Below are 13,045 nucleotides of genomic sequence, written 5' to 3'. Positions count from 1 at the left end.
TTTGATTTTTCAGCCGGCATATAGGTTACGGCGGTTGTCCGGGCTGCAGCCCTAAGCGCGCAGGTTCCAGGAGCTTAGCTTGTCAGCGCCGAGAATCGCGTTAACAGTGAACGTGCGGTCGTCGCGGCCCGAGGCCTTGGCTACCGGCGGGCCGCCGCATCTGCAAACCTGATGGCTGGCCACAGGGCCCGCGCTGCGAGGACAGCAGGTGGCGCCGCGCGCCGCCAGGTGGCAGGTCGGTAGCGCGCACCCTGTATAAAGACTTCGCCACAGGGATCGACCAGCTTTGCGTGCGCGCACCCGTTACGTCTTCGACAAGCTCGCCTCCCCCTGTTCCGCGCCAACAATGGTAAGTCTCAAAGCCTACGCTTTCCACGTGCTGTTGTTTACTTTTCTGGGCTGCATTTCTTTTCTGTTTTGCTGCTATTTTCATTTGTATCTTCCAGTTTGCTACCATTTTACAATATTTTTTGTCTACCTTAGAGAACATAGTATTTAACGTAACTGGTGTTTCCTTCTTTTTTTCTTCTTTTTCATTACGTAAAGTCAAGCGGGAAAAATCGCGTGATTCTCATACTGGTTACAGGGTTCAACAACGCTGAAACTATTCGTGTTTTACGATCTCGTCCTCTGCCAGTGACGTGTGTCTACGCGAAACAAGTTGCTGCTTACGTATGCGTAGTTCACGTTTACTGACTGTCGCAGGAAAGTGTGTGACATGCTCCCAACAGGCACCGTTTTAGATTCGTTAATTCATTGTAGCTTTGTAAAGTGATAAAAGGAAATATTAGGAACTCGTACCATACGGACATCATTCTTAACTCACTGGAATGAATGCTGTGGATTAACTTAATTTCTCGGTAATACTGCTGTTTAAAACAGGAAGTCGCTGTACAGAAATTCTGTAGAATTTCTTAAGAAATCACAAAACGTGTGCACGCGAAAATTATGTAACGCTACAGCTTAGCACGTGTGGAATGCAGGCACGTTAAAATATGTACATTAATCACAGAGTATCAATACTGCATCAGATGAGCAGGACTGAGAAAATTCTATGCGGTTTACTTAGAAAAGCTACGCATGTGACTATGTACAGCGTCTAATGAGCGACGTTATTCCAATTTCAGTAAGTAGCAGACTAAACACTCAGGCATCGACGTAATCAGCTATAATTTTTTTAATTTTGTTTTTCTGGGGATCTACAGCCTCCTAATGCTTAAGAAAAGGAAATGTGGTCCGTAGGCCGGCCTCTGTGGCCGTGCGGTTCTAGGCGCGTCAGTCTGGAACCGCGAGAACGCTACGGTCGCAGGTTCGAATCCTGCCTCGGGCATGGATGTGTGTGATGTCCTTAGGTTAGGTAGGTTTAAGTAGTTCTAAGTTCTAGGGGACTGATGACCTTAGCTGTTAAGTCCCATAGTGCTCAGAGCCATTTTGTGGTCCGTAGTAGGCTGTGATGTAGATGATCTTTATTTAAATCATGTGATAAACTCGTTTCGACGACTTGTCATTTTCTCTCAAATGATGTGAAGGGTTACTATGTATCTGGTTAAGGTAATACGATATATACGTTTTTGAGAGGATCGTTTTAGCTCCCTCGTGTGTCTAATAAGGGGTGCCCAGAAATGTCATTTATACTCGCAATCTTTTTGCGTTTTTGTTGTCTACTATCTCTACTTATCCATTTTAGCAAAATACAAACCAAACATACAGGCATACGTTTATGTGTATAAATTGAGGATTCTGCTCGTTCGTCAATAATAATATAATTTTAAAGAATGAAAATTGTGTTTCTATGGATAACTCTTCTCTAAAAAAATGTCGGTAGTTTGCCTTCTTGTGTCTATACGCAGCATTCAGACACTGATCACCTGTGATGTAAGGCATTCGTTATGTCTGGCAGCCAGCAATTAATGGACTGTTCAGTTCTCAGTATTTTATGAAATTTGTACTTATTTCGTATACTATGGCTAATGTATTGCATAAAATAATTTATTGTCTGTTTGTATGCCTTTTAGGCTTTGGTCGTTGTGTGTCTGATATACAACACATCAACTAAGTCTGGCACGGCAGCAATATATATAATGCGCCTCTCACATGTGCTATCGATAGTGGTGCAGTGATTGGATGTAGGTATATCTCTGGCAACGAAATATCATCTGCCGTTAGTTGTCAAGCTGTAGTACTTAGAGCAAAGATCGCAATACGATGTTTAAAATTGTCAAGTTATTGTGGACCCATTCATAACGTAAGGATGGAATATGATGTCTACTTCTTATGTGTAGTGAAAAATAAACAGACAATTTTGACGTGTAATATGTAATAATACACATGTGAATAGTAATTTAGTACTATAAGGTGCTATGTTAGTGTGAGGTGTGTAATGTGTTACACATGGCGATGTATGCAGACAATGTGATGCTTTTTCCGTTGGTTTTACAGGTGCTCGAAAATGACAAGTCGTCGAAATTAGCTAATCGCATGGTTTAAGTAAAACTCGTCTACATCACTGCCTACTGCGGACCATGTTATCTTTTATTAATAAATCGCTATAATACTGATATTTGATACTGTATTTTAGTCAGTGCGGACAGCAGCCACACACATAGATGAATGCTTCATACAGTTTAGAAAAATAAGAGCTTCGCATTTCGAGCAGTTATAACTTCTTTCTATGCAACAGAGGATATGCGGGGGGAGGGGGACGATTACGCGATATATGATAGTGGAATGCTCTTTTTGTACCGAAGCGACGGAGCCTGAAGAGAACCTGTATGTGGAAAAAAAGTTATGGTGTTTTTCCGTGTAGAAAGTGGGCGTCGCGGTAACACAAGTATTTCCAATGTGCGCCCCGTAACCAGCTGCAAACGAACTGACTGCTCTTGAATGCATGTGCTATTGCATTGTCAAACTGCCTCCTATTGTTTCTCAGTAGCGGGAACAAGTGCGCTCCACTCACGTCATTGTTACGGTACTCCTCAATCGAAACTTTAGTTTTAGCCAGACAGAACGTCTGCCCTATGATGAGTACTAAAGCTGCAAGTATACGGTGCGAAGCACAACTTTTTCATCTCAAATAACTGCCGGCTCGCTAAAGATATTTATAATCTCTATTCAACTGCAGGAATAGTATAGAATCTGGGACCGCATCAAACCAAGACCAATGCATTTTTACAACTTCTTTAATCGCCGAGATACAAAACCATCGACGTTTCGTAATGTAACTATATTTTTTGTCGCAGAGTTTTAAGAGCTGTATGCTACAAATTCAGTGATATTATTATTCATTGTAAATCAGTCAGTAGCTTGCACAGTAAAAATGCATTGAAGACAGAAATTTCTGTGCTGTTGTTGCGGCCGTTTGAATGGCGCACCCTCGGATGTTTTCTCCACAATCCACGAATACCAGCGCTGCGCCGTCAAGGTGAGCGATACGAGATTTTCGCGCCACACTCGACGGATCTTCCACCCGATGTTTTCTATGCTGTATAAACGGAGGGGCGGAGCTACGTAGTGGCAGCGGGGTGCGTGTCCAGGATGTCGATTCCGTGAGGGCATAGTTTTGAACCGAGCGAAGAAAAACGGAGGGTGAAAGTAAGAGTAACATGGAGGGGTTGAAGGAAGAAGGGGAAGAAAATGAAGATGATGATGATGATGTTTGGTTTGTGGGGCGCTCAATAGCGCGGTTATCAGCGCCCGTACAAATTCCCAACCTTTGCTCAGTCGAAACTCGCCACTGTCATGAATGATGATGAAATGATGAGGACATCACAAACATCGAGTCATCTCGAGGCAGGTGAAAATCCCTGACCCCGCCGGAAATCGAACCTAGGACCCCGTGCTCGGGAAGCGAGAACGCGACCGCGAGACCATGAGCTGTGGACGGGAAGAAGAAGAGGGCACTAAGACGGGAAGGGGGGGGGAAGGGGGTGTATGAAAGATAATTATGAGGAGATTCAGCTTGAACTACTGGAGCAACAGTCTTGTAAGACCTACCTTTCCCAGGTACCCAGACAATTGTTTCTTGTTTTCGACAACTAGATGGAACCATTCTCATTATGCCAAGTGAGACTATGCAACGAAAGGGCAAAGCGAATTTTTTGCGTTTGTTGTTATGTCTGTTGCGGCTTTGCACTGATGCGTAACGAAACGATAAAAAATAAATCAGTTTATTGTTGCGAGCAATACGACTTTGGACTGTGTTTGAACTGTGTCATATAACAAAGAATTATTGAAATGTGTACCTTTTGCTTAGTTAGAAAGTTGTGTTCAACCCAATAAACGAATAAACAGAAAAGGCAGCGATCAGTATTAAACAAAAACTGGAGTGATGTTGGTTGGTGGGAGAAAAAATAGGTGGGGGGGGGGAGGGGGGAGGACTGTCGGAGTTTACACTGCGCGCCAGCTACCGCTGTTAGGTCATTGTGTAGAGTTACACTCCACACAAACACTTTAAAAAAGACATTCGAACGCTTACGTTTATATTCAGTGTTACCATACTCATCTATTTCAGCAAAACCTTTTACTGCTGTTCCCACTCTGCATTTTATTTACACCTACGTATATACTCCGCAAGCCACCGGAGGAGGGTATCATGTACCACTACACGTCATTTCCTTTCCTGTTTCACTCGCAAATAGAACGAGGGAAAAACTACTTTCTACACGCCTCCGTACGGTCCCTAATCCCTCTAATCATATATTCGTGGTCCTTTCACGAATTGTACGTTGGCGACATAGAATCGATCTTCAGTCGGCCTCAACTGCCGTTCCTCTAAATCTCCGCAATAGTGCCTCACGAAAAGAGTGCCGCTTTCCCTCCAGTGATTTCCTTTTGAGTTCTTGAAGCATTTCCGCAATACTTCCTTTAATCAGATCTGGTTGGGATCTCAAAAACTCGAGCAATAATCAAGAATGGGTCGCATTAGCTTTCTATACACGGTATCCTTCGTAGATGAACTTCACTTTCCCAAAATTCGCCCCACAAAACAGAGTCGAGCATCCGTCTTACCGACTATCAACCCCACGTGCTCATTTTTATACCCTTTTTATTTATGTCGTCAGTTATTTCGCTATCCAAGTAGTAAAATTCGTGTAATACTTTCAAAGGCTTACTTCCCACCCTAATTCCTTCAGGATCACCTCTCTCAATTCGACTACGCTCCACTGCCCTCGTATGTTAACACTAGCCACTTGCTCTGCGGGGATGATACTATGTATTTATTTCCAGACAAATTGTTTGTGATACGTAGTGATATACGCAACCCATTCTCGTGAATAAGTTATCTATTGGCGAAACCCGTATTAAAGTCCCTAAATCAATTCCTGGTTCAAAAAATGGTTCAAAAAATGGTTCAATGGCTCCGAGCACTATGGGAATTAACTTCTGAGGTCATAAGTCCCCTAGAACTTAGAACTACTTAAACCTAATTAACCTAAGGACATCACACACATCCATGCCCAAGGCAGGATTCGAACCTGCGACCGTACCGGTCGCGCGGTGCCAGACTGTAGCGCCTAGAACCGCTCGCCCACCTCGGCCGGCTCAATTCCTGGGATAAGCCTTCATGCCTTCATAGACAACAGTGAAACGCAGTGGGCCACTTATTATAATATATACACTGAGGTGATAAAGACATGGTATAGCGATATGCGCATATAGAGCTGCTTGTAGTATGACGTACACGAGGAATAAAAGGTCAGGGCATTGGTGGAGCTGCCATTTGTGCTCAGGTGATTCATGTGAAAAGATCTCCGACGTGATTATGATCGCACGACGAAGATAAAAGACTTTCAACGCGGAATGGTAGTTGGAGGTAGACGCTTGGGACATTCCATTTCGGAAATCGTTAGGGAATTCAGTATTCCGAGGTCCACAGTGTCAAGAGTGTGCCGAGAATACCACATTTCAGGCATTAAGTAGCACCACGGATAACGCAGGGTCCGACGACCTTCACTTAATGGCCGACAGCAGCGGCGTTTGCGTAGAGTTTTCAGTGCTAACAGACAAGTAACACTGCGTGAACTAACCGCAGAAATCAATGTGGGACGTACGACGAACGTATCCGTTAGGACAGTGCGACGAAATTTGGCGTTTATGGGCTATGGCAGCAGAAGACCGACGCGAGTGCCTTTGTTACCAGCTTGACATCGCCTGCCTTATTTAACTGTCAGTAGAGTATAACTATATCAATTAAGGTACTATTATTGTATTAGTGTACAATATTGTATTGAAAAACAAACTGCGGGTCCATATTACCACCCCTTCCTATACATAGTACTTTTCCCGGCTTACATGCTTCATGCCAAACATTTACCGTATTAACTCATTTGTAAAGTAATCAGACGTTCGTGGCTGTTTTATACATCGGTCTGAGATTCCTTAAATACTTGGAAATAAGGGTTTAGTGGTTATTCTCTATAATACGTAGCTTTATCACAGAAGAGTTGAGTGCGTTCGAAGGATGACTCGGTTTTAACGTATCGTCGACGATGATGTCCTTAGAGACGGAGCATAAGCTCGTATGGAAGAAGAATCCTTCCTAAGGGAATTCTTTCATGTTACTCGACCTTACGTACATTTGTTCAGTGTAGGAGAAAATAATATTTGGATGTGGGATGTGCTGTTTATGTGTTTCTGTTGGTAGCCATCATAAGTGAAGAGAGGATACAGTACATCCTCGGCACATAGCTCATTCTTCTTCCATAGCACCAAGTGTATCACGAAGCTTATCAGTTGATTCCACCAACAATATCACATATTATTCTACGGTGTATATGGAATTTCCACAGTTAAGCGCTGTCGGGCGTGGTCGGCACTTGGATGGGTGACCATCCGGGCCGCCATGCGCTGTTTCCATTTTTCGGGGTGCACTCAGCCTCGTGATGCCAATTGAGGAGCTACTCGACCGCATAGTAGCGGCTTCGGTCAAGAATACCATCATAACGACCGGGAGAGCGGTGTGCTGACCCCACGCCCCTCCTCTTCGCATCCTCCTCTATGGATGACACGGCGGTCGAATGGTCCCGGTAGGCCACTCGTGGCCTGAAGACGCAGTGCTTTGTATTATGGAACTTAGCACAGGGTACTCACAAACAATCTGTTCAACAAAAAAGTATGTCTTTGTTTCCCCCTTTTTGCAGGCCAAACCCTGGTGATTACAATTTTGTACACCGTCAAGATTCGAAGCAACTATCTTACGACTAAGTACTACATATCAATAATTACCGATCACTACAAAAAAAATGGTTCAAATGGATCTGAGCACTATGGGACTCACCTGCTGAGGTCATCAGTCCCCTAGAACTTAGAAGTACTTAAACCTAACTAACCTATGGACATGACACACATCCATGCCCGAGGCAGGATTCGAACCTGCGACCGTAGCGGTCGCGCAGTTCCAGACTGCAGCGCCTAGAACCGCTCGGCCACTCCGGCCGGCACCGACCACTACAACGGCGAGTTCTTTCTGCTTCGTTTATTATCTCGCAGAGAACATGTGTTCTAAGCGACGTCGTAGACGATTACCCGCTGGGCAGAATTAACCTCGCCGATGTTCCGTGATATCTGTAAGAAACGTGAAGAACGCAGAGAACATGTTACGCATCGCTGGCGTGCCGCGGCGTTGAAGGTTGTGATGCATCTAGTCTCTTGTGGAAGCAAGTGCCCGAAGTGCACTAGGTAGCACGTCCTCCTGCAGACGGGGCTTCCGTGCGCTGTTAGAGATCGGAAAACATTTCTGCACTGCCGGACGGCGTTCACCTCAATGGCGCATTGTCCCCAGTGGAACTGATGAGGTATTCGTGTATTTCCAGGTTCGGTTACGTGTTTTCTCTTCGTGGTCCTCAGAGACGACAGTGTACTGTGAAAGTTGTCTATAAACCCGTGTAATTTTTTTTTACTGTTGAAATCCCTCGTCTCTTAGGGCGTACATTAATCGTGAATAAATTTTCCTGTATCTGTGAGTAACTAGGTAATTTCCACTATTAATTTTCAGTCTGCAACGGCACGTGCGCCGAGTAGAAAATCCCTGACAGCCACTAAGCGAGTGGTCATCACACTTCTTTGCTCAACAATGTGGGGCAGCACATCGGGCTGCATATCTACCGATGATACGCTACTGGCCATTAAAGTTGCTACACCAAGAAGACATGCAGATGATAAATGGGTATTCATTGGACAAATATATTATACTATAACTGACATGTGATTACATTTTCACGCAATTTGGGGGCATAGATCCTGAGAAATCAGTACCCAGAACAACCACCTCTGGCCGTAATAACGGACTCGATACGCCTGGGCATTGACTCAGACAGAGCTTGGATGGCGTGTACAGGTACAGCTGCCCATGCAGCTTCAACACGATACCACAGTTCATCAAGAGTAGTGACTGGCGTGTTGTGACGAGCCAGTCGCTCGGCCACCATTGACCAGACGTTTTCAATTGGTGAGAGATCTGAAGAATGTCCTGGCCAGGGCAGCAGTCGAACATTTTCTGTATCCATAAAGGCCCGTAAAGGACCTGCAATATGCGGTCGTGCATTATCCTTATCCTGCTGAAATGTAGGGTTTCGCAGGGATCGAGTGAAGGGTAGAGCCACGGGTCGTAACACATCCGAAATGTAACGTCCACTGTTCAAAGTGCCCTCAATGCGAACAAGAGGTACCGAGACGTGTAACCAATGGCACCCCATACCATCACGCCGGGTGATACGCCAGTATGGCGATGACGAATACACGCTTCCAATGTGCGTTCACCGCGATGTCGCCAAACACGGATGCGACCATCGTGAGGCTGTAAATAAAACCTTGATTCATCCAAAAAAATGACGTTTTGCCATTCGTGCACCAAGGTTCGTCGTTGAGTACACCATCACATGCGCTCCTGTGGTGCAGCGTCAAGGGTAACCGCAGCCATGGTCTCCGAGCTGGAAGTCCATGCAGCTGCAAACGTCGTCGAACTGTTCGTGCAGATGGTTGTTGTCTTGCAAACGTCCCCATCTGTTGACTCAGGGATCGAGACGTGGCTGCACGATCCGTTACAACCATGCGGATAAGATGCCTGTCATCTCGACTGCTAGTGATACGAGGCTGTTGGGATCCAGCACGGCGTTCGGTATTACCCTCCTGAACCTACCGATTCCATATTCTGCTAACAGTCATTGGATCTCGATCAACGCGAGCAGCAATGTCGCGATACGATAAACCGCAATCGCGATAGGCTACAATCCGACCTTTATCAAAGTCGAAAACGTGATGGTACGCATTTCTCCTCCTTACACCAGGCATCACATCAACGTTTCACCAGGCAACGCCGGTCAACTGCTGTTTGTGTATGAGAAGTCGGCTGGAAACTTTCCTCATGTCGGCACGTTGTAGGTGTCGCCACCGGCGCCAACCTTGTGTGAATGCTCTGGAAAGCTAATCATTTGCATATCACAGCATCTTCTTCCTCTCGATTAAATTTCACGTCTGTAGCACTTCATACTAGTGGTGTAGCAATTTTGACGGCCAGTAGTGTAGTTGCTAGATGGTTATCATAAAATGCGGACTGAGAACCGCGGGCGGCACGAATACTTGATTCTAGGCTGTACCTGGGACAGTTGTCCGTAATATCCTTTCTTCCGAAACGCTAGTCCAGTAAGGTACATAAGAGAATATCTGTGGAGTTTTGAAGATGAAGAAGATACACCGGCGGTAATAGAGCCGTGAGGGCGACTCGTTGACTTATGCTTCGATAGCTGCTTCGGTAGAGCACTTGGCAGGGAAAAGCAGAGGTCCCAGGTTCGAGTGCCGGTTCAGCACACAGTAATAGCCTGCCAGTACGCTTCGACTACATAATTTGTTACTGCATTGTTATGAAATTTGTGTATTGGACTCACTGAGATACATGTTCTTCAACTTCTGTAGGTCTTCCTCAACTGTAGGTATCGACTGGACGTTCTCTACTTTCCTCTGTCCCGAGCCTCCGTTAAGCTGCCTACAACCTCGCCCACTTTTAATGTCATCCAGCATTCCACGAATACATTTTACCTTTGATGGCGCTTTGTTACAGGCAACTCCATCGATGTACATGCGCTAGCAAGTTGTTGTCTTCATTCCTATGATTTCCAACAGTTTTCCTCTCTTACCGTATAAGTAACTTTCATCCTCTGTTCAAAATGGCTCTGAGCACTGTGGGACTCAACATCTTAGGTCATAAGTCCCCCATAACTTAGGACTACTTAAACCTAACTAACCTAAGGACATCACACACACCCATGCCAGAGGCAGGATTCGAACCTGCGACCGTAGCAGCCTCGCGGTTCCGGACTGCAGCGCCAGAACCGCACGGCCACCGCGGCCAGCTTTCATCCTCTGTACTTCATTTTGTCAGTCCATTTAGCTTCAAGAGTTCTGCCCCTTAACCACATTTAAAAAGTATCCTAGTATATCTCCTGTTTCTTTTAGACTGTTAATGACGTATTGGCATACAACCAATAAACTGCACATCGCCGATTCTTTAAAGCTTCGGACTCACGTGCATAAAACAGCTTCAAATGTCTGATTACTTTAGAAATAACTTAATGTGTTAAATATCTGACGTTAGCATATATGCGAGAAAAAGTCTGTTTAAAGTTTGTTGGAAGGTCTAAGTTTTATCATCTCAAATTCTCGATGAATGTAAAAATGGTTCAAATGGCTCTGAGCACTATGGGACTTAATTTCTTGGGGTCATCAGTCCCCTAGACTTAGAAGTACTTAAACCTAACTAACCTAAGGACAATACACACATCCATGCCCGAGGCAGGATTCGAACCTGCGACCGTAGCAGTCGCGCGGTTCCAGACTGTAGCGCCTAGAACCGCTCGGCCACCTTGGCCGGCTAGCCGTTTAGTAACATACACTTGTGTACAGAACGGAGGCTCGAAAGTAACTTTCGCATTATGTGTCACAGTCTAGTAACATATCTCGTTGAAACATGGAGCACAGATAGAAAGAACTGCTACAATATACTACAGAAGCTAATGGAAAGAAATACGCAATGAGACAACCATAAATGACATTTTATTTAATGAGAATAATTACAGTGATGTCGTCACGATGTATGATGGCCGCTGGATATCACAAAAGGCGGGGTACGGTTCTTAACCGTGTGTGATCAGCAGGGACGGCAATGCCGGATGACCATTGTTGCGTGTGGACGTGCTTCAGTACTTCTCCCCAACGCACCCCACATATGATCGATGATATTTCAGTCAGGAGAACGGGCAGGCCAGTCCATTCGCCAAATATTCTCTTGTTCAAAGAGCTCATCCACCTGCGCTTTCGATGCGGTCGCGCGTTTAATCCATAAAAATCAAGTCGGGGCAAAATGCACGCTCGAAAAGATGCGCAAGGGGAGGGACTAAAGGTGTATTCACGTTGGCGGTGAGTGGACCGTGTTCAAAGATTTAGATGTCGGCACACCTATGCAACTTTATGCTTCCACACGCCATAACACCTGGACCACCAAAACAATAATGTTCGACAATGTTCCGCGGTGCGCTAAGTCTTCTCACCCCTCTCCATATGAGGGTACGTACAGCATTGTCGAACACGATCACTTTGGTGGTCCAGGTGTATGGGTGTGTGGAGCCATAATGTTGTACTGGCATACTGACACCCACATCTTTGAAATCTATATTGTGGTAGTTCTATATATGGTCCAAGTTTCTTCGAGCTATATCTCTTGGCAGTGACGCATCATGGGAAAGTTGGTTTCGTTCTTACGTTTTGTACACAGTTGTAAATACTACACTCTAGACTAGGCTTTTAAGCAAATGTCTTTTTCTCGTTTTGTCGAAATTATCTTTGCTGTGAGCAAGTCTTTCATCTAATCAAAAAGCTCTTTTAACCACAGATGTTCTACTTCTTATTACCTCCACACATCTTCCATTGTTTCTCTAACATCATAAGTCAGCAGAATAAAAAAATATTATACAGCATGACCATGAAGTCTTTCCCTCAAGACAAAAAATTATTTCTAAGGAACTATATTAGATACAACTGTGCGGTTTGTTACAAATGGTACCTTAAGTCATAAGGTTTTTTTATGGATACATTTTCATATGTGCCCAATTTCTTGCCTATAGAACATCTAGGCAGTTCCAAATTTCTCTCCATGTCTTTGCAAACTTCACTTCCGTCACCGCGTCTGCAACATGGCGTCTTCGAGCCACAAGTGTTTACACGTCAAGATCTGGTATATTCAACAATTTATCTTTAATGCAACCCCACAAAAATATCAAGACGGGTTATGTCTGCTGAACGTGGTGGCCATGATGGTGGACTGTCTCTATAGATCCATCCTAAAAACTAACGAACCAGTAACGCCGGCCGTTGTGACCAAGCGGTTCTAGGCGCTTCAGTCCGAAACCGCGCGTCTGCTACGGTCGCAGGTTCGAATACTGCCTCGGGCATGGACGTGTGTGATGTCCTTAGGTTAGTTAGGTTTAAGTCGTTCTAAGTCTAGGGGACTGATGACCTCACATGTTAAGTCCCATAGTGCACAGAGCCATTTGAACCAGTAACCTACAGGGTGGCGGTGCACCATCTTATTGAATCACAACCCACGGCTCAAATTCCTGCAACTGACGTGCGAAGTAAAAATCCGACGCGTCCAGGTTAACTGTTATGGTAACGGTAGACTCAAGGACAAAGAGAGGTCTAATAACTGTGTTGTGATTGTGCCATAGCACACATTCCCTTTCGGGCTGTCCCTTATCTGCTGTACCACGATGTATGGATTCTCCGACCCCAGGGTCCGGACATTATGACTAGTTACTTCCGGGAGATGTGAAAATTCGCTTCATTCGAGAAGGAGACTATAAGGTCGCCGTTGCCTGCATCGAATGCTTCCGACATGTTCCTGGTGAACTCACCACGCCTGGACCTATCATCAGGGTGTAAAGCTTGGAGGAGTTAGTAGATATTCTATGGGGCTTTTGGAACACATTGCGGACGTATACGTACCGTCCTTAGCACCGTACCGCCCCGTGACATCACTACTGCTCGCTGCTTGCTC

At 45.1% G+C, this 13,045-nt stretch overlaps 1 protein-coding gene across 1 annotated transcript in view; it reads left to right on the top strand.

Annotated features, from left to right (window-relative positions):
- Positions 1–218: 218 nt before the first annotated feature.
- LOC124799495 (pyridoxine/pyridoxamine 5'-phosphate oxidase-like) overlaps positions 219–13,045 on the top strand; it is a 193,035-nt gene continuing 180,208 nt past the window's right edge. Inside the window, 1 exon segment of the mRNA XM_047262928.1 lies at positions 219–349. Coding sequence (XP_047118884.1) covers positions 347–349 — 3 coding nt within the window. The 5' untranslated portion in view covers positions 219–346.

This window comes from Schistocerca piceifrons, chromosome 1 (genome assembly GCF_021461385.2).
Source record: "Schistocerca piceifrons isolate TAMUIC-IGC-003096 chromosome 1, iqSchPice1.1, whole genome shotgun sequence".
NCBI lineage: Eukaryota > Metazoa > Arthropoda > Insecta > Orthoptera > Acrididae > Schistocerca > Schistocerca piceifrons.
The sequence above is the reverse complement of the archived record's forward strand: the minus strand, read 5'-3'. Positions and strand labels throughout refer to the sequence as shown.